The 23481-nt window shown below is 42.3% G+C and overlaps 1 protein-coding gene across 1 annotated transcript; it reads left to right on the forward strand.

The window, feature by feature from the left end:
- The first annotated feature begins 7134 nt into the window (after window positions 1-7134).
- LOC141048974 (uncharacterized) lies at window positions 7135-19410 on the forward strand. The gene is made up of 8 exons (XM_073545054.1): window positions 7135-7270; window positions 8699-8894; window positions 9141-9300; window positions 9407-9540; window positions 12984-13083; window positions 15969-16098; window positions 16236-16351; window positions 19296-19410. The coding sequence occupies exons 1-8, from the start codon at window positions 7211-7213 to the stop codon at window positions 19408-19410; spliced, it is 1011 nt and encodes a 336-aa protein (XP_073401155.1). The 5' UTR covers window positions 7135-7210.
- The last annotated feature ends 4071 nt before the right edge of the window (window positions 19411-23481 follow it).

Below are 23481 nucleotides of genomic sequence, written 5' to 3' on the forward strand. Positions count from 1 at the left end.
CACCTCGTCCAGGAGAGGTCCCTGAGCAGACAATGGCTGAATGTCATCAAGGATTCCCTCCTCCTCTTCCTCCTCATCAACATTGGCTGAAGACGCCTGCTCCTTAAGGTGCGTCAAAGTTTGCATGAGCAGACGCATAAGTGGGATGCTCATGCTTAGGATGGCGTCGTCTGCGCTTACCAGCCGTGTGCATTCCTCAAAACACTGAAGGACTTTACAGAGGTCTTTCAGCTTCGACCACTGCACACCTGTCAACTCCATGTGTGCTCTCAAAGTGCCTGGCCGTGTATCCTCCCACAAATGCATTATGGCCTGCCTCTGCTCGCACAGCCGCTCCACCATGTGCAGGGTGGAGTTCCACCTTGTTGCAATGTCGATAATGAGGCGGTGGTTGGGAAGGTGGAGCAATCGCTGCAGCTTCTGCATACGAACGGAGTGTACAGGCGACCGGCGGATGTGCGCGCACAGTCTTCGCACCTTCTGGAGCAGGGCTGTTAACTCCGGATAATTTTTGAGGAAGCACTGCACCACCAGGTTCAAGGTGTGAGCCAAGCAAGGTATATGGCTGAGTTTTGAAAGGGCTATGGCTGCCACAAAATTACGGCCGTTATCACTAACTACCTTGCCTGCCTCAAGATGTACACTGCCCAGCCATGACTCAGTTTGTCGCTTCAAGTACTCGGCCAGCACCTCGGCGGTGTGTCTGTTGCCCAAACACATCATCTGCAACACAGCCTGCTGACGCTTTCCACTAGCTGCTCGATAGGGGGACACATCGTGTGCAACAGTGGCAGCTGCAGATGGAGTGCTCGTACAACTGCGCTCTGTGGACGAGCTTTCGCTTCTGGAGGAGGAGGAGGGTCGAACGCCTACAGCCAACTGTTTCCTATACCGTGGGCTAGGCAGCACTGTCCCACCACCGCTGTCCCCTGTGGACCCTGCATCCACCACATTAACCCAGTGCGCAGTGATGGACACGTAACGGCCCTGGCCATGCCGACTGGACCATGCATCAGTTGTGAGGTGCACCTTTCCGCTCACTGACTGCTTGAGTGCATGGACAATGCGGTCTTTCACATGATGGTGGAGGGCTGGGATGGCTTTGCGAGAGAAGAAGTGGCGACTGGGTAGGTCATAGCGTGGTACTGCATAGGCCATGAGTTCGCGGAAAGCTGTGCTTTCCACCAACCGAAAGGGCATCATCTCAAACGAGATTAGTTTGGCAATGTGGGCGTTCAAACCCAGTGTACGCGGATGAGAGACTGAGTACTTTCTTGACCTACTCATAGTGTCTGGGAGGGTGAGCTGGACTTGAGAGCTGCATATGGTGGAAGTAGCGGTGGACAGGGCGGACTGAGAGAGGGTTGATGATGGTGATGGAGTTGGTGTTCTTTCTGATGGCCTAGAATCAGTCTTTCGTTGATAACAGTGGGATTCCCTGACTGCTGTGGCCTTGCAACGACACCTCAACATTTGCTCCTCACACAGCAATGGCATAAAGTGAGACTAGGGACTTTTTTTTTTTTAAGTGGCGGAGGAATACAGTGCGGAAGGATACCTACCTTCCGTCATTGGATTCCTGCAGCCCGTAGAGAACGGCAGCATCAGCTGATGCTGCAGTTCTCTACCCAAGATCGTCGTGGGACACACTCGTGGACTGCTTCGGATCATGGGTGAGTATTTTTGTGGTTTGTTATGTTAATATTTATTCCGTAAAAGACAATGGCTTCGGGGAACAATGTGACAAGTATTGGTAAGTATGTTACTCTATGTTATATGTACTGTATGTCTATGTATGTATTGTATGAATGTATTGTATGTAGCATGCATGTAGTATGTATGTAGTATGTATGTAGTATGTATGTAGCATGCATGTAGTATGTATGTAGCATGCATGTAGTATGTATGTAGCATGCATGTAGTATGTATGTAGTATATATGTCGCATGTAGTATGTATGTAGCATGCATGTAGTATGTATGTAGTATGTATGTAGCATGTAGTATGTATGTAGCATGCATGTAGTATATATGTAGCATGCATGTAGTATGTATGTAGCATGCATGTAGTATGTATGTAGCATGCATGTAGTATGTATGTAGTATGTATGTAGCATGCATGTAGTATGTATGTAGCATGCATGTAGCATGCATGTAGTATGTAGCATGTATGTAGTATGCATGTAGTATATATGTAGTATGTATGTTACATGTAGTATATATGTAGTATGCATGTTGCATGCATGTAGTATATATGTTGTATGTATGTTGCATGTAGTATATATGTAGTATGAATGTAGCATGTATGTAGTATGCATGTTGCATGTAGTATATATGTAGTATGCATGTTGTATGTATGTAGCATGTAGTATATATGTAGTATGTATGTAGTATGTATGTAGTATGTATATATGTAGTATGTATGTAGCATGTAATTTTTTTTTTTTTTACATTCAACACATTAGCCGGATGATGGGACTACTACTGTCCCATCATTGGCTAATGTGTCAATCACTGTCATGGTAGCAGGCATCGCCCGATGGGACTTGTAGTCCCATCGGACGATGCCTGCACAGACCCCCGAAGCCTGCACAGCCCCCCCGGCAGGCCGGCACAGCCCCCCCGGAGCCTGCACAGACCACCGGCAGGCCGGCACAGCCCACCGGCAGGCCGGCACAGCCCCCCGGAGCCTGCACAGACCACCGGCAGGCGGGCACAGCCCCCCGGCAGGCCGGCACAGCCCACCGGAGCCTGCACAGACCCCCTGGCAGGCCGGCACAGCCCCCCGAAAGGCCCGTACAGACCCCAGAGAGGCTGTACAAGGCAAAAACAGGGTTTTTCTTATTCCGATACCGGAAGTCCCATAGACTTGAATGGGACTTCCGGTATCGGAATCGGCAATACCGATACTTTTTTTTAAGATCGGCCGATCCATTCCGATCCGATACTTTGAAGTATCGGACGGTATCGCTCAACTCTAGTAAACAGCAATGCAGGAATGTCAGGAAGCCTTAGAAGGCAGCCCAACAACCAACACCACTGATACACCACTATATAGCCTCCCCTTGCACTGCACACACAGTGACTGGTGTGTTGTACAGGCCAAATCGCTAGCAGCAGAAGCAGGTTTTTTTTCTTCTCAGCAGGACAAAAAAAAAATTGGGATTGCTTTTAAAAAAGCAGTTTGCGGAGCAGTGGGTAAACAGCAATGCAGGAATGTCAGGAAGCCTTAGAAGGCAGCCCAACAACCAACACCACTGATACACCACTATATAGCCTCCCCTTGCACTGCACACACAGTGACTGGTGTGTTGTACAGGCCAAATCGCTAGCAGCAGAAGCAGTTTTTTTTTCTTCTCAGCAGGACAAAAAAAAAATTGGGATTGCTTCTAAAAAGGCAGTTTGCGGAGCAGTGGGTAAACAGCAATGCAGGAATGTCAGGAAGCCTTAGAAGGCAGCCCAACAACCAACACCACTGATACACCACTATATAGCCTCCCCTTGCACTGCACACACAGTGACTGGTGTGTTGTGCAGGCCAAATCGCTAGCAGCAGAAGCAGTTGTTTTGTCTTCTTCCCTGCCTAACGCTCTCCCTACAGAATCAGCAGCAACCTCTCCCTATACTGATATCGGCAGAAGTAAGATGGCGGTCGGCATGCACGCCCTTTTATACCCCCTGTGACGCCCACCAAAGCAAGCCAATCACTTGCATGCCCTTCTGAAAGATGGTGGTGACCCCTGCCTATGTCATCACGTTGCCCACAGTGTCCGTGGATCCTGATCGGCTGAAAAAGAGCGCAAAACAAACTTTTGAAACGCGACTTTGGCGCGTAAGTCGGCGACCTCGTGGCCGACCTCATCCTAGGGTCGGGTTTCGTTTCATGAAACCCGACTTTGCCAAAAGTCGGCGACTTTTGAAATTTTTCGACCCGTTTCGCTCAACTCTATTGTTAACCCATTCGCCACCGCTACAGGGCAATGGGAATAGAGAGGTTAAGTGCCAGAATAGGCACATCTTATAGACACGCCATTTCTGGGGTGTCTGGGGGCAGATTTTTGTAGCCGGGGGGGGGGGCAAAAACAATGGTCCCTCTCAAGGCTATAAAAATCTGCCCTCACTCACCTGTGTAACCTCTCTGGTTGCGATTTTACTGCGGGAGCCCACGCATTTTTTTTTACAACGGATTAACCCCTTTAGTTAACACCTAGATCTCCCAAATTTTGCACACAAACACTCATCTAATTCCGAGTCAGGGACATATAAAAAAACATGAAATGAAATGGTTTACTGTATGTAAACCATGTGTCATTTCATGTCGGGTTGGGGAATGATTTTACAAAAGCCAGCAAATGTTTTAGAGGCTACTCTACTATGAAGAACTGTATGAATTATATATATATATACAGTATATGTGTGTGTGTGTCTCAATGACATGTGTGTGTGTATATATATATATATATATATATATATTCTATGTGTATATAGCTAATCTTTCCTTTTGGTTTTAACCTGTCATTGAGCTCCATTATATGTCCGTTTTGCAAGCCTGCGAGAAAATATCGGCAGACGGATGTCAAACGGATGCTTAGGTGCGAATAAAATCGCATCATCGCAGAAAATTCGGATGACAGACGGATCACTGGTCAAGAAACTTTTGTGCGATTTCGGACCGTAAAAATCGGACCGATTTTTTATCGTTGTGTGTGACTCCAGCCTTATAGTTAATCTCTTTAAGTTCCACTCCTGGCATTGGCATACAAACACTGATGCAAAATACTGACCAAATGCTGACTTGTGAATGAGGCCTTATGGTTGTTCTATAATCTTTATTTTCAGTTTTTTGTTAATGAGATTCTCGTGCCCTAAGGGCAGTTTCACACGTCAGTGTCTCCGGTATGTGTAGCGACAGTTTTCTCACGTACTGGAGACACTGACACACGTAGACACATTCGAATAAATGTGTCTATGCAGATGTCAGCATGTTTTCATGGACTGTGTGTCCGTGTGGAAAACACGCTGACATGTCCATTTTTGTGCAACAGCACGGATCACACGGACCCATACAAGTCAATGGGTCCGTGTAAACACGTACTGCACACGGATGCTGTCCGTGTGCTGACCGTGTGCGATCCGTGTGCGTTTTTAAAAGTCAAAGGGTTAACATTGAAAATAATTTTTCAAATACACGTACACACGGCCAGCATACGGACAGCACGCGGACAGCACACGGATGGTACACACGGACATACGAATATCACACGGATGGCATACATATGCACACGGACACACGGATAGCTCCGGTACCGGAATTATCTGGACGTGTGAAACTGCCCTCAGGCAGGGTTGGTGTATGTGGTGCTCTGATTAGATATTCATAATGCAGACTGCTGACAGTGATCCCTCACTGACCTGCCCCCTAGTTTGCATAATGAATATGTGTACATACGTAACAAAAAAAATTCCTTACGCAGCCAGTTGCCAGCCAATGCACCTGCTCTGCAGAAAAATAACATGTTTTATGTGCCAATAATATGTTTTATTCAAGTTATTCAGATCGAGAAAAGAAAAAAAATCTCAATTTGAAAATGGCGCTCGCCGCGCCTGCACAGTAGCTGCTATTGATGTAGCTGTGATCTGATAGCTGCTACTGCGCATGCGCCGGCGGCACCATGTTACTGGAGAAGAAAAAAAATTCCTCCTCCAAGATGCGCAGTAGCAGCTCTCGGCTATCTCTGGTGATCACAGCTACACCGATAGCAACTACTGCACAGGAGCGGCAGGCGCCATTTTCAAATTGAGTTTTTTCTTCCTTTTTTCTAGCTGAATAAATTGAATAAAACGCATTATTGGCACATAAAATATGTGATTTTTTGATGACCTAAAATTATATATTGTTTAAATCAAGCTTTTATGTTATATGTAGAGATGAGCGAATTAATTTCCAGAACCCCGGTCAAGCAGCTACTTCAGTATTTCTGAGGGTATGCGCACATGATCAGGAATGGCTCAGTATTTGTTCAGGATTTGGCGCAGGTGAAATCTGCACTAAAACTGCATCGTAGGTCACCTGCATTTTGTTATGCGTTTTTTCCATTGCATGCGTTTTTTTGTCACTTGAAATAAAACTAATTGAAAGTTGGCTTCTGGTAAGGAAAAAAAGTACTTTCCTGTTTGCAGATATATTGGGGGTATGTGCACACGATCAGTAAACTCTGTGGTTTGGACACTGCGTACATTGACAGCATTTAACCAGCAGCGTCCAGCTGTTACAGCATAGTTGATGGGATTTCAAGAAATGCCATGCCCTCTATGCGTGCACCAGCTCCCGCGGCTTCCCTGCGGAGCCGGACATGTGGTGCGTCTTTCCAGACCGCAGCATGTCAATTCATGCAGCGGAGACGCTCAGTCTCTGCTGTGTAAATTACCCATACACTTTCATTAGATGCGGTAAAACTGCATTATCTTCTAAGGCTGGTTTCACATTAGTGTTTTTGTGCGCAGCACATCGTGCGCGATCGGGCAAATGCGCCATGCACCCCTATGTTTAACATGGCAGGCGCATGGTTTAGCGCTTGCACGCATTCATCAGCATTTTCGTGCTCATGCGCTTTTTCCAGGTGTGCGTCTAGACAAGCCAGACGCTACATGTTGCGTTTTTTGTTCCGCCCAACCTCGTCAAAAAAACGCATGCCATCGCGTGCGCACGGAATGTGCTAAAATAACACATTACAGTCTATGAGGTCGCAGGCGTCCGCTTGGTCATGCGCACTCCAGCGCTTTTGAGTGCATGCGATTTTTGAGTAAACAATGTCTAGACACTGGTTTAAACCACCTCCTACACAAAGCAACATTGTTTGGGGGGTAGTGTAGATAAAAGAAGGTGTTTGCACTGGCAGAACAATACTCTACAGACAGCCTGCAAGAGACCAGAGCCCGTTCTGCATTTGGAGCAAAGCTGCAACATCAAGAATTTGAGTATTCTAAAACCTAATGTCGCCTGTCCTTTTTTAAATGTATTATGTACTAATGCCTTTTATTTTTTTTATTTCAGCATGTCTTCTGGGAATGAATATCTGCCGTCCCGTGGTGAACTGGCCCAAGCAGAGTGTGATGGGAGTATCTTCCTGCCCTACATTTTGGGTAAGTATTCGCTGCTGCATGTACACATGTTGAAAACTAATTTTTGTTTTTTTTCAGACATCATCGGACATGGTTTCAGAGTCCGAAGTGCAGGAGCAGCCAAGTCAAGTGCCGGTGGTGAGATGGCGTGTAAGTATAGACTGACTGTGAATGTCCATTTTTTTTTTGTTTTTGCTTTATTTATTTTTTTCTCACCTGGCTTTTTTTTCTGTCCTGTTTTTCATCTTAGGCGGGGGTCACACTGGCGAATAAAACGGACGAATGCAATGCGATAAAAAATCGCATTGCATTCGAACCCATGTTATTCTATGGGGCAGCTCCCATCATGCGATTTTTTATCGCATCCGATCCTCTGACCGAGACAATCGCAGCATGCTGCGATTGTCACCAATTTTCGGATCGGATTCCACAATGCATGTCTATGGGGGCGAGAAAAAATGGGAGTAAAAACGGACCCGATGTGTGAGTTGCGATAAAAATCGCACCAAAAACCGGCAATTTTTTTTCCTAAACACAGGAAAATCACAGTGTCCAGTTAAATAAAGCAACGAATTAATAGATATAGACACATTAAATAAATATATATATATCTTTTTATATATATATATATATATTTTATACATGTTATAGAGACACATTAATATATATATTTCTAGTTCATACAGTTCTTAATTGCAGAATAGCCGCTGACACATTAGCCGGCTTTTGTATAACATTCTCCTACCCGACATGAAATGACACATGGTTTACATATAGTTAACCATTTCATTTCATGTTTTTTATTTTATGTCTATCACTATTAATTATATGAGGGCTTGTGGGTTAAATTTTGGGCTTGTAGGGGTTCATTTAAGGGGTTAATTCGTTGTATTAAATTACGGGGACTCCCTGCAGCCTCAGTGACTTCAGCGGGAGTCTCCGCAATTTAATACAATGAATTAACCCCTTAAATGAACCCCTACAAGCCAAAAATTTAACCCACAAGCCCTCATATAATTAATAGTGATAGACATAAAATAAAAAACATGAAATGAAATGGTTAACTATATGTAAACCATGTGTCATTTCATGTCGGGCAGGAGAATGTTATACAAAAGCCGGCTAATGTGTCAGCGGCTATTCTGCAATTAAGAACTGTATGAACTAGAAATATATATATTAATGTGTCTCTATAACATGTATAAAATATATATATATGAAAATATATATATATATATATTTATTTAATGTGTCTATATCTATTAATTCGTTTGTGTGGGGAAACCTGTCATTGGGCTCCATTATATGTCCATTTTGCTTTCCTGCGAGAAAATCTCGCCAGACGGATGTCAAAAGGATGCTTACATGCGATTAAAATCGTATCAATGAAGATAAATCGCATCAAAAACGCATCACTGGTTAAGATACCATTGTGCGATTTCGGACCGTTAAAATGGGACCGATTTTTTATTCGTTGTGTGTGACTCCAGCCTTAAATCTTTCTTCTTTTCTGTATGTTTTTCTATCTTTTTCATTTACAAACATTTCCAAGATTCTAATGTTTTTTTTTTTTTCTAGGTTCCACAACGGGATGAAGACATCATTTTGGACAATGACACCCTGATTAACCTGGTCCAGGAGTGTGTCCCGTTGTGGGACAGCTGTGATCCGCAGCATGTGAACACGTCGGTGACCCGGCGGCTCTGGAATGAGGTGTCCGCAGCGCTCATGGATGGCTGGGACAATGCCTGTACCAGGGTCCGCAAGGATTTTCGTAAGTATTTCAATGCTCTGTGATGCCGCAGTGACTCTTGTCCATGATCACACAGGTGTGTGTCATGCTAGATATATTCTAGCATGATACACATTTGTGTTATCATGGCCAACAGTGAGTGCATTGTCTATTGTATTGTTGTGTGATGCCGCAGTGACTCTTGGCTGTGCTCAAACAAGTGTGTGTGATGATAGAGATTTTGCCATCAGTGCATTGTATAATTTTTTTTCTTTGTTTTTCCCACAGTGAACAAAGTCAGAACCCGTTGGCGCTCGATGAAGGACCGCTTCAACAGGGATGTTCGTGATGAGGGCCAGGTTCACAGTGGTTCAGCGGCAAGGACCAGAACAAAATACCGATATCATCGGGAGTTGGCATTCCTAAGACTGGTCCTTGCCACCAGAGCGTAAGTATTTTGTTGTATTGTATTGTCTTTTAATCTGTGCTTTTCTATTCCACAGCAGTTGGCACTTGTAAATGCATGATACTAATGTTTTCTTTTCTTTTCATAGCACCTGGAGAAGCACCCTGCAACCTGTCCCTGGAGTGGTCCTTCATCGAACGACCTCGGACCCTTCCCAGCCATCCGACAGTCAGGAAGCATCTTGCAGGTCAGCAACACAGACAACAGGAGACCAGGAAGCTGGTATGTCAGGTCTTCCCCTGTCCCAGGTCTCTGCCACTGGTTTTGCGGGCACTACCCGCCAGTGGCAGAGGGCCTCAGCCAGGAATGTCATGCCCGAGTTCCTTCACTTGAGCTCGGCCTTTCAGAATGGTCTCAAGGCGTTGGCAGACAGAGTGGAAAGCAGTTTTACCCTCATGGAATGTGGTTTTAACCACATGGACCACCGCTTCCACTCTGTCGACAGTCGCCTTGACCGTCTGGAAGCTGACCTCAACAGACCAGCGCACCATTTTTCAGCAAAATTGAACAGTCCATGGCAGATCACCTTAGTCCTGATCAACAGCTGACTGTGCTGCAGGCCTGCAACACTGCTATCTTGCAGGCTATGCAGCAGAGTCAGTACGGGCAGCAGTCAGTGGTGTCACTTCCAACTGTGCCACCACTGACTCGCTTCACCTCACTACCGACTTCTGCTGCATACCACTGCATGGCCACCTGCATTCCAAGCAAAGCCGGACACCACTCCACCGCCACCACCATGGCAAGTGCTGCTCCTGTCTGGACCACCACCACGCCTGCTTGGAGCACCGGCCCACCGCCACCACTCCTCCAGCCTGAACCAGCACTGCCGCCACCACTACTCCAGCCTGAACCAGCACTGCCACCACCACTCCTACCGCCTGGACCAGCACTGCCGCCACCACTCCTCCAGACTGGACCAGCACTGGCACCACTACTCCTACTGCAAGGACCAGCACTGGCACCACCACCACCCAGCAGCATCAGCAGCATCAGCAACAGGGGGACCTACATTCTATATTTCATCACACGCAGCAAAGGTCACCCAGATCCAGGTGGTCAGAAAGTGTAAGGCGGTCAGGCAGCTCCAAGAGGTCCAGGCAGGACACACAAACAGAAGAGACACAAAAAAGAGAACTTTAAGAGTCTCTCCCCCTCACCTACCACTGTGTCTCAACCTGCCTCTCGTTCCATCCCTGAGCTCCACCATACAAGACAGATAAGGTTTTAAATACATTAGATAGGACTGCTCCAAGATGGGTATACCATGTCGTTGGTGGAGTGGCTTAGTATACATTTTTTGCAAAAAAAGTATCAACTAAATACCCCGTTTTTGTTATCATCTTTTTACTAGCACTTGCTGTTTACTGTTATATATATTTTTTACAACAGAGTATTTTTGCACGTTTGTTATACTGTTTTTTCTGTGTTTAAGCCAGTAAATGTCTGGGCCCATCTATAGTTTGCTAGAGAGCATTTCGATTATCCAGAAGAGTATTGTGAGAATGTCATATGGTCTGATGAAATCAAAGTAGAACTGTTTGGTAGAAACAAAACTCATCGTGTTTGGAAGGGGACGAATGCTGAGTTGCATCCAAAGAACATCATACCTACTGTGAAGCATGGGGGTGGCAACATCATGCTTTGGGGCTGTTTCTCTGCAAAGGGCTCAGATGAAAAAATGAATGGGGCCATGTATCGTGAGATTTTGAGTGCAAACCTCCTTCCATCAGCAAGGGCATTGAAGATTAAATGGGGATGGGTCTTTCAGCATGATAATGATCACAAGCACACCGCCAGGGCAATGAAGGAGTGGCTTCGTAAGAAGCATATGAAGGTCCTGTAGTGGCCTAGCCAGTCTCCAGATCTCAACCCCATAGAAAACCTTTGGAGGGATTTGAAAGTCTGTGGTGACCAGCGACAGGCCTAAAACCTCACTGCTCTAGAGGAGACCTGCATGGAGGAATGGGCCAACATACCACCAACAGTGTGTGCCAACCTTGTGAAGACTTACAGAAAACGTTTGTCCTCTGTCATTGCCAACAAACGATATATAACAAAATATTGAGGTGAACTTTTGTTAATGATCAAATACTTATTTTCTACCATAATTTGCAAAATAGATCTTGCCAAATCAGACAAGGTGATTTTCTGGATTTGTTTTCTCATTTTGTCTACCTATGATGTCTATTACAGGCCTCTCTCATCTTTTTAAATGGGAGAACTTTCACAATTGGTGGCTGACTAAATAAGTTTTTCCCCACTGTATATAGTGCTGGGCAGCCTTCCTAATCTAATAGTGTGGGTGTCGCTAAAATGCTGTAAGCCAGATACTGTGCACTACCTGTGTATGACTAGTGCCCTAGCCTAAGCCTTTTTTTGTGCAGTGTTAATACTAAGCAATCACCACCTCCATGAATGGTAGATTGTGAGTGGTAGTCTCATCAGTATTTTGTGCCTGTGTTGCCACCATCTTTATTAACTAGGTTGCTGCATCCCGACAGTGCATTGGTTCTGTGATATGGGCAGGTAAATACTGTTGCCCTTTTTTGCTGTGGTATTTCAACCAATAAAGGAGTCAAAATTTAGGTTAGTGCAGAACTTGGACAAAGAAGACCACAGCACTCTAAATGTGGTCTTTATAACGCACTTGGTTAAAATATTATTGTAAGTAAAGCTACTCCAAAATAGAACAATTTTGGAGTGCTGCCGACTTCTTTAACCTAATGTTTGCCATTAGGAACCAGTTCTCAATACCCCCAGGATCCTGCTATACACCTCATAGTACTTCTCCGAAGCCACTTTAGGAATCATTGGTCTGGTAAAATAAAGAAAGTACACACACAATAAAGAGAGCATAAATAAAGTTTTTTCTTTCAGATTTTATTAACCAACATCATTTCTACAACTTTTACAAAGAAGAAAATGGATAGTAAAGGAAAAAAGACAAGATTACAGTATATCACTATTTCACACTTAAATAAAAAGTCTATGGCACATGATAGAACTCCACATCATAATTATTATAGCAAAAAAGGAGAGATGTGTAAAAACTGCAAAAACTACACGAACATCACAGAGAGGGGGGGACAGCTGCCCGTCTGGTACCAATCTGTCACTGGGGCTAAGGCAAATTGTAAAGAAATAAATCAACATGACCAAGTTGATGTCTCATTATGGGGCAGACAGTGAGGCTACACCAAATTAAAACCTTCGAATACTGTTCACGGAAAAAAGTTGTGCTTTGCTCATTCCCCATAAAATAAAAAGGAGAGGACATTCTCAGTATGTAACATGTATTTAGCAAATTAACCCTCCTTATAAGATGGAAATAACAACTCATTTTCATAGATTTAATCATTTTCTTAGATTCCAAGTAGCTATAAACATACATTTAACATTAGTGCAGAACCTTATCACTAGGACCCAAGGCGTTGATGGTTCCTTTTTATCTGGCATAGTAAGGGCACTTTACAACTTCTTATGAGCTAAACCTGTGATGTTTTGCATGAAGTTACCTGATCAGTTAATTTATTGAGGCACATTAGAGTTTGACCACCTTTATGTGTCTCAGACAGGTGACCCCACCACTGATTGTCCGTCTCTGATATTATTTACATTAAACTCTAGAAGACACAATCTATCATGTCTTGTGTGAAATTAAGATACTGCACCTATGCAACCCAACATTGCAAATTGTGGGCAGAAAGGCATACATGCAAAGCTTGCAGAATACGTAGGAGCACAATCCAATACTGAAATCATGTAAGACACAGAGAGGTCAAGAGGTAATAGTACACCTAGGAAATATTTGACCTCAAACTACTTACTCTTGAGATACATGGCTTTTACCTCTTCCTGTGACTGCCACCATCTCCAGTGACAAAATGATAGATGCCAACTATTGTCATGTATTCTAAGAGGCTACACAAGTAATACAAGAATAGCAGAAATTACACCTAAATATAAAAAATTAGTATCTGCCTGGTGGGTTCATTCTTCATCGTTATACCACCTCTTTACGGACAGCATGTGTGTTGACCATCCTTTGGGTTTAATAAGAAAAACATAGAAGGAACCCAAGGACAGCAGACATATCAAGCCCATGTAATAAAAATGGAAATTTCAGGTTTTAAGGGTGCAATGATTCTGGTTAGCCACATTATATCTAGAATCTATGTGGTATATTTACAGCACAGTTTCTGTAACACTGGTTTGATCGACATTGTCGCTTTTGCGATCCAGTAATACTAATAAATCTGCCCAGTTCCTGAGATATAACAAAAAAGGCCTGCAATATCAGTATAGTCTCAGTACAAACACAAACTCTGAAAAAGGTAAAGTATTTATCTTCACAGTTTTATTTGCCGGATTCCTCTTCATTTTCTAGAGCCAAGAAATCTCAATATTGCGGTCTACAGGACTGTGAAATGACTGTGATAAGTAGAAATCTCTTTATACACTATTTACAGTATACTTGCGCAGTGATATTGATATGGTAGTAGACCTTGCACTTGATTGTGTTTTTATCCTATCCAGACAATGATATAAAGAATTCTAGCCCTTTAAGGCTATGACTTCATGTAGATTACTCTGTATTGTCCTTTTAATTTTTCCAGTATTCTTTCTCTTATAACACGTAGTTTTCAGTTTAGAACTCCCCCCTTCTCATTTTCAATTGTCATGATCAAATTAGTTGAGCCAAGATCAACGATATTAATGTAACATTGTGAATGTGTCCACCTGTTCCATCTACCTATATTTTAAAACTATGTATACCTTCACATATAATTTTTTTTGTTCATTTGCTTCCTAAATGCAGAGATAAGCTACTTTGCAAATGGTCCATAGAGTACAATGGGAGAAACTATTCAGCTAATTTTCTTATAAAAGTTGCCAAAAATAAATCATGGAAATGCAAAACAGGCAAAAATATACCTCCTCTTCATAAGAGAAGGCTATATGTTATCTCAAACTGAATATTGTTATTTATCAGTCATGTAGTAAGATGACCCTGTGTATAATGCAGCCCACATGATGGAGATATATACAGCTGATTCTTGAGAGTTAACATATAAGAGGAGAACATGACAGCTTATAAAGGTTTAATCTGTAAAAGAAGGAATCACCTGCATGAAAAGTCTCTCACTACAATCTGAGTCTACAACTACATACATATGTGACAGGATTGCAGTTGTTTTCATCCTTCTGCTTCTCCTGCTACTCCATAACACACAGGAATCCATCTCACAGTACATCTCTACTTACTTAACTATATATAGTATTAGCATAATAGCACCTCCCCTGTGTATGACGATAATAGCATTCCCTGTGTTCACATGCTGTACACTTCCACACAATGGTGTCTACAAGCTAGGAGCAGAAAGTCTCACACAGCTGTAGTATAAAGAGAAGGCTGGTAGTGCAATAAGAGACTGCGCTGCTGTGGTAGAATTCAAGATATCTTTATTGGCAATAAAGAAATCTTGAATTCTACCACAGCAGCGCAGTCTCTTATTGCACTACCAGCCTTCTCTTTGTACCAAGTCCTTGGACCTCGTGCAGACTGCTGCAGCTGTTTATGCAATTATAGGTGTTGTGACTCTCACAACCCTATCAGGTGAGCCTAACACTTGCTGTGCACTCATCTACTTTCCATACAGACCCACGCATTGGAAGTGCCCTGTCTCCCCCTTTTCTTTTCACAGCTGTGGTATAGTGAGACAGAAGAGAGCCCCGACTTAGCAGTCTCAAACCTGTCTTTCTTAGAGGGCTAGAACTTCTGTCACAAAATTTGACAGGATGTTTTATATATTTTAGAGACTTTTATGTCATAAAGTTTTCAATGGGGTGGTAGTTTCTTTTTAATGAAAAAACTTTGTTTGGAGAGGTAAATAGGATATTATATAGATTATATGGAGAAGCATAATTAAAAACTCATGGACTTTATTGTAAAATCTGTAGCAGTTTTAGTATTGGGTCACTGGAACTCATCATGCACTAGTATCCATGTGATAACTTCTTGTGCATCTCCTGTTTTGTTCTCCTGTGTCATGGGTTCCAGATTTGCAAAAGATTTTTAGAGGAACTGTCACCAAGTCAAAGTGGCTAGTTTTGGTCTTGTTTTATTCCTGCTGCTCCCTTGCATATTCAGCTTTTATTTTGCCATATGATTACAGAGATATAGACATTTTAAGGTCATCCCCCTGCAATAAAGGTAATGAACTTCTGTAAAGTTTTGCTTTTATTCTTCAGTCTAACATTCACTAGGAACAGTGGGATAAGCAAATGTTTGTGATACTGTATATTTTCATACTGGACATTGCAACATTGTTCACAAGGAAATAGTGTAGAATTGCAGTTATACTATTTCAACAGTAATGTAAAGTAACAATCATTACATGCATCATATGAATTATATGAGCTGTGCAATATTATAACATATCGCAAACTTTGTGAACTTATGTTTTAGTTATGGTAATAAATGTGGGTGTACATTGTGAAATACAGGCTTAAACAAAATACTTATAGGTACTGTTACATTCTTAACATTCTTTACTTAATTAGCATGAAAATAAGCAAATTTGCAATTGACTTGCTTTTTTATCTGCTGTAATTCTCTTTCAATAACAAGCTTTTATCTTATATAGTGTCCAGCTCATTTCCATGGAGCTTGGCCTCCAGGCCCTGGGAAGAGAGTGCAATAGTTACATTCCAGGAAGGAGGTTAACTCATAACATCCCAATCAGCTATCTCCAGCCAATTGATTTCAATTCAGCAGTTAGCTGCTCTCCCCCTTCCTCTCATCTTCTGAAGAGATAAAGTTATAAAATTACCCCTCTGCAACTTTCAGAGAAGGTCTCTTAATCACAGCTGTATGGAGTGCTTAAATGCCCTGTTATCTCTTTATCTAATAGCAATGTACATTCCAGAACAAACCACTGATGGCTGAATGTATTACAGCAGATCTTGTGCTGAGCTTTATAATTCTACTAATGCTCCAGCTTTGCTATTTAACAGAAATGGATCTCAAGTAGGAGAACCCGCCCTGCCAGAAACTAAGGAAAGTATGGAGACTGGATTGCTCTGAACTACTCAAGAGACAACTTGAGAAAACCCCTTTAAACATGATTAGACACAACACTGTTTGTCACTTCTGAGTTAAAATTGTTGACCAGTCCAAATTGATAAGTTTACAGTCACTACCTGTGACTACAGACTTATGAATCCCTCCAGCGCACGCACTGTGCTCTGCGAGGATTCGCCGGTTTCGAGGATTCGCCGGAGGGCATGTATACATTATACATACTCCTGGCCAGAGCCTGTCTGGTGGGCGCGACCTTGCTCCATATACTTGTATGGAGTGAGGCCGCACCCACTGGATGAGCTCTGGCCAGGAGAATGTATAAAGTATACATACCCTCTGGTTCTGGCTCAGAAATAGGCAAATCATTGAAGTGCACAGTTCTTCCGCTGGAGGGATTCATAAGTCTGTAGTCACAGATAATGACTGTAGCCTTATCAAATTGGTCTGGACAACTCCTGTAAGTCTGAGTCAATAGATCTGCAGCCAGGAAAGCTCTGATTATAATATTTTAAGCTGCATTCTTATGAAATTATTCTGTAATTTATCTCTGAGTTAAAGTTTCTCTTTGTGGTGAGCACTAAGTTGGCATTAGGTAGACTTATAGGACATGCAATGCTGCCCTGTGAATTTAAGTATGCAAATAGTATTTACTGAGAGGAATAGGACTGGTGATCTCCACAAGGAAAAACGTTATTCTTCAGATGCCATGTCAGAGGCTTCTCACCCCGACAAATCAGATGTCCTGCTTTGCACCAATGCTTGAAAACAGCTAGAAACACGGGTCTACAAATGGAGTTTCCGATTTGGCTTCTTATTCTAAGTTATGGGACAAGTTCGTGTCCTCTTCTTCTCGAAAGGGGTGATTTGTGTATGTACTGTATGATCATTTTACCCATATCTAATGCAGTTATCAAATGGAATTTATGTGTTCTAGATATGATAATGGAAAAAAGGGGTATATTTTGAAGTGGTACCTGCAAACTACCACCTTTGGCATCGAAACTTGTTTTAACTCTTAAGTCACTTGGACTAACAATATTGAAGTATTACAGACATTTTGAAATATAGGAGTTACAACTCTATTCCAATTATATATGTTTTAAAAAAATCTGAGGAAGTGAAGCTTTGATCCACTCATAGTGATCCATTGTCAGCCATGACAAAAATAAAACTTCAATGCATATGTTGCAATTTTTGCAGTGTTTCATACTATAGGACTGTAAAAAAATTCAAGGCATCTATTTATACACTAGCCAGAGCTATGCAAACTTTGGAGAACGTCTACTGCATAGAAGTCTATGAATTTTGTACAGTATCCAGTTCTGGATTTTTTCAAATTTAAAGACGTATTGACAGCTGACCAAGCATGGTAGGAATAGAGGCTGAATAGCACACATTTCTTGCTTTAGTATCATTCAACATGAATGTTTATAATGCTGGATGGGATTGTTAGAAATGTTCCTGCATTATTCAATGCAAAATAATGGTATACAATTGGCTTTAAAAGGACTCTGTCGGTAGGTTCAACCCTCCTAAGCTGTCTACATAGGACTGTAGGCCATAGGAAGCTGAATAGAATCACACCTTGAGATCTGCGATCAAAATATCTTTAAGGTACTGTCACACTTAGCGATGTACCAGCGATCCCGACCAGCGAAATGACGCGGTCAGGATCGCTGGTACATCGCTAAGTGGTCGCTAGTGAGCTGCCACACAGGCAGATCTCACTAGCGACATTGCTGGGGACGGGGGTCGCTACTTACCTGTCACACCAGGCGATCCTGCGTCCTCCCGCCCGGCTCCACGTGTCGCTCGTCGTCACAGCAGGAAGCGCCGCAGGAAGCAGTCCTGGACGTTCTCGCGCGATCAGCGATAACCAGCGGGGGAGCTATAGCGATATTGCTAGCGATATCGCTTAGTGTGACATGCCCTTTAGTCCTGAGAAATCCACTCTCTTCTTAATATGTAAATGAGCTGTTAAGATCTATAGGTGTGACATAGATCTTCCTAAGAATCTCTCCAGAGCTTATTTTAAAGGAAAATGAATGTTACCAGTCTGAGATACAGTATGTAGATTAGGAGAACATGCTGAGAGTCATTACATGTCTCACACTGGTAAATCCTCAATTCGTTTAAAATAAGCTCTAGAGGCAGATTGTCATTTAGATCTATAACCCGCTCATAGATCTTAACAGCTCATTTACATATTAAGAAAAACAAGGGTTTAACTAAAATAAGACTTTGGATCACAGAAATCAAGGTATCAGTTTGTTAAAATTTTTATTACCTGCCCAGACAGCTGGCTTAGGAGGGTTGCTCCTACTGAAAGACTCCCTTTAAAACAAGGAATACTTATAAAACACCTGAAATGCTTGTAAATGACTACACCAAAACTGCACTGTGTAAACATAACCCTATGTAGAGTCTTACTAGTCAGTCAGATGAAGTATACACATCAAATGGGTTAAACTAAATTAGCAAAGGACTGGGAGATCGTACAGTATCTATAAATATTATAAAAAACGATAGCCTCTGAGTTCATGACTATAGCCACCATGTCCCAGAAGCCTACATAAATTGAGTCTGATCTGAAGTGATGCAGCTAGGAGGACCAATGGAATAGGAGAAGCACTGCCATCAAAGCATGTATCACGGGCAGCCATGGCCATGTGCAGTCTTTATGGATTGTAGGCTAATAGTTGCCATGGATCTTCTAGAGTGAGGAGACAACAGCAGGGAGTGTCAAAGTTAACAAACAAGCATAAAAATCTGTGTGCGTGCATATAAATAGTAGCAATTTTACATTACAATAGTAGAAAAGCAAAATGTGATTTAATGATGGTGTTTTAAATGTATCCTTTATAAATATATATGTAAACTATTTTTAAAGCATCTGCATGAAAGAAGACATATTTGTTCTGAATACAAGTTCCCTTCGCAATATACACAGCAATGGTAACCTGCGGAAGCTGATTGCCATGGCAACAAGAGCAGAAATAAATTAAAAGCAAATGCTTTAAATGGGGTATTTTAAGACCAGGGAGCATGCCTGAAGCAAGTGCCCATGTAGTAATAATGATATATCTGGCGTATATATGCAACATGCATAACAAAATGTAACTATGACACACAGTCAGAAGATCACTTACTATAATTGTAGGGTGGGCATCCAAGGGTTGTCCAGGGAAAACAAAGGATAGGTGAGAAGGCATTGATCAGTTGCAATACAACTGCTGGGACCCACAATGATCAGCAGAATGAGGAATTTTTTCATCTCGAACTTTAATCCTCATTACAAAATCCTGTGGAAAGCCATATACCCTTCCGCCAATCCATTCATTCTCCATGAGGCTGCTGAAAAACGTTAAGCACAATGCTTGGCAGCCCCAATAGATGATAAATGGAACAGCTGTAGAGCATTTAATAGTGTAAAAGATTGGGCACTCCAGGTCAAAATTACTGTAATTGTGAACAGTTAAGCAATTTGAAGATTAAATGATCTTTAAAAGGCCTAAAGTAAAAGTTGACACATTTCCTTTGTATTTTAGGCACAAGAAATATATATATTTTCATCTTTTACATTTTAAAAATTACAAAATGGAAAATGGGCCAATGGAAAAGTTTGGGTACCCTGCATGGTTAGTGCCTAGTAGCACTCCCTTTTTTAAGTATCACAGCTTGTAAATGCATTTTATAGCCAGCCAATAGTTTTTCAATTCTTGTTTGAGAGATTTTCATCCATTCTTCCTTGGAAAATTCTTCCAGTTCTGTGAGATTTCTAGGTCGTCTTGCATGCACTGCTATTTTGAGGTCTAGACACAGATTTTCAAAGATGTTCAGATGAGGGGACTGTGAAATCCACTATAAAACCTTCAGCTTGTGCCTTTTGAGGTAGTCTATTGTGGAGTTTGACCTGTGTTTAGGATCATCATTATCCATTTGTAGAAGCCATCCTCTTTTTAACTTCAGATTTTTTTTACAGATGGTGGTATGTTTGCATCAAGAATTTGTTGACATTTCATTGAATCCATTCTTCCCTCCAGCTGTGTTCCCCGTGCCATTGGCTGCAACTCAACCCCAAAGCATAATTGATCCAACCCGATGCTTAATGGTTGGCAAGATGTTTATTCCCTGAAATTTGGTGCCCTTTTCTCCCCATACATACATACATACATTGTGGCCAGAGAGTTCTATTTTAACCTCATCAATCCATATGACTTGTTTCCAAAATGCATCAGGTTTATTTAGATGTTCTTTTGCACACTTCTAATGCTGATTTTTATTGTGAGGACACAGGAGAGGTTTTCTTCTGATGACTCTTACATGAAAGCCATATTTGTGCAGGTGTCTCTGAACAGTAGAACAATTTACCACAACTCCAGAGTCTGCTAAATCTTTCTTAAGGTCTTTTGCAGTGGGGGTTCTCACTTGCCTCCCTAGCAATCCTATGAGCAGCTCTCACTGAAATATTTGCTTGGTCTTCCAGACCTTATCTTGATCTCCATTGCTCCTGTTAACTGCCATTTCCTTATTACATTTCAAACTGAGGAAAGGGCAACTTGAAAACGTTTTGCTATCTTCTTGCAACCTATTCCTTCTTTGTGGGCCTCTACCATTTTCATTTTCAGAGTGCTAGCCAACTGCTTAGAGGAATCCGTGGCTGCTGGTTTTGGCACTTGGTTAAAGGAGGCTGGGTTTTTATAAAGCTGGGAAATTTGCATCACCTAGCCTTTCCTAACAATGAGAGTGAGCAAGTCATAACCCTGTTAAAGTCCAATTCTTGGATTTGTGTCAGATTCTGGATTCCCTCATTTAAACCTTTTTTTTCCTTTCGGGCCTTTGGGGCCTTAATATGTGTTTTTGCCCCCGGTGGTCACTGAGGTTATTACATGTCTTTGGTTTTTCTGCTGATGGTGACCATTCCTCCTTTGCTACATAAGGTCACCTGGTGTATCAGCTGGGGTTTGTAATAGCAGGTCCTTGGTGGATTCCAACCACGGTGAAGTTAGCAGCTGGCTCTGAGGTGTTGAGCCACTGTGCAAAGCAGGTGCTGAACTCTGGTGCCTGGTGTTTGCAGCAGAGAAAGATGGTGAAGATAGCAGCTGGCTCTTGGGTGTCGAGCCACTGCTGAAAGCTAATCCGGTGATGAACTCTGCTGCCCGGTGACTGCAGCAGAGTAAGATAAGTCTTTTGTTGTTTTCCCCTTTTGGTGTATTTTTCTTCGTGTGTATTAGTGCAGTGGTGGCACCAGTGTCCGCACTATCCAGCTCCCTAGTTAGAGATAGGTGCAGGGATAGTGAGGGATTCAGGTATCCTGGTCGGCGACAGGTGAAGAGCCTGTATAGGGAACGCTAGGAGTGTTCAGGGACACTGCCTCAGGGGAATGCAGGAGGTCTACACATCCCCATTCCCTATTGCAGGGCCCACCGTTGTAACTGTTTCCCCGGTGTTCCCCTTTTGTCTTGTTGTTTCAGTTACCGACCTGTGGGTCATGTCACACAGGATGGGTACACGTGACAAACCCAGGCTAATTAAGGTCTGTAACCTTGGTCAAAGTTATCTGAGCACACAAATTTCCAAGGGTGCCCAAACTTTTCCAATGATACATTTTCCATTTTGTAATTATTAAAATGCAAAAAAACATCTATCTATCTCTATACATATATATATATATATATATATATACATATATATACACAGTTGTGTGAAAAAGTTTTTACCCCTTCTCGATTTCCTATTTTTTGCATGTTTGCAACACTTAATTTAAATATTAGACAAATATAAGACAAGTAAACACAAAATGCAGTTTTTAAATTAAGGTCTTTATTATTAAGGGAAAAAGAAATCCAAATCTACAGGGCCCTGTGTAAAAAAGTGATTGCCCCCTAAAACAAAATTAACTGTGGTTCATCACATCACATCTTTGGGAAGCTGAGCTCAAATTTCCCAAACCAGACACAGGCCTGATTACTGCCACACCTGTTCTCAATAAAAAATCACTTAAATAGGACCTGCCTGTCAAAGTAAAGTAGACAGAAGAGCCTCAAAAGCAACCCATTATGCCGAGATCCAAAGAAATTCTGGAACAAATGAGAAACAAAGTATTTGAGCTCTATCAGTCTGGAAAAGCTTCTAAAGCCACTTCTTAAGCTTTGGGACTCCAGCAAACCACAGTAAGAGCCATTATTCACACATGCCAAAAACATAGAACAGTTTTGCACCTTCCCAGGAGTGGCCGGCAGACCAAAATTACCCCAAAGCGTGGTGACAACTCATTTAAGAGGTCATAAATGACCCGACAACAACATCCGAAGAACTGGAAGCCTCACTTGCTTCGGTTAAGGTCAGTGCCTATGAGTCCACCATAAGAAAGCCTGCATGGCAGAGTTCCAAGATGAAAACCACTGTTGAGCAATAAGATAATAAAGGCTCTTCTCAATTTTGCCAGAAAACATCCTGATGATCCTCAAGACTTATGGGAGAATACTCTGTGGACAGATGAGACAAAAGTTGAACTTTTTGGAAGGTGTATGTCCCATTACATCTGGCTTAGAAGTAACACAGCTTTTCATAAAAGGAATATCATGCCAACAATAAAGTATGGTGGTGGTAGTGTGATTGTCTGGGTCTGTTTTGCTGCTTCTGGACCTGGAAGACTTACTGTGGTAAAACAAACCATGAATTCTGTTGTTTACCCAAAAAAATCCTGAATGAGAATGTCCAGCCATCTGTTCTTCACCTTAAGCTGAAGCGCACTTGCATTATGCAGCAGGACAATGATCCAAAACACACCAGCAAGGTCCTGAACTTAATCTGATTGAGATGCTGTGGCATGACATTAAAAAGGCGGTTCATGCTCGGAAACCTTCTGTGGCTGAATTACAACAATTCTGCAAAGAGGAATGGGCCAAAATTCCTCCAGAGCATTGTAAAAGACTCATTGTCAGTTTTCTCAAATGCTTGATTCCAGTTGTTGCTACTAAGGGTGGCCCAACCATTTATTACGTTAAAGGGGCAATCACTTTTTTACACAGAGCCCTGTAGGTTTGGATTTCTTTTTTCCTTAATAATAAAGA

This window comes from Dendrobates tinctorius, unplaced genomic scaffold, assembly GCF_039654945.1.
Source record: "Dendrobates tinctorius isolate UK_male_01 unplaced genomic scaffold, ASM3965494v1 ptg000139l, whole genome shotgun sequence".
Taxonomy (NCBI): domain Eukaryota; kingdom Metazoa; phylum Chordata; class Amphibia; order Anura; family Dendrobatidae; genus Dendrobates; species Dendrobates tinctorius.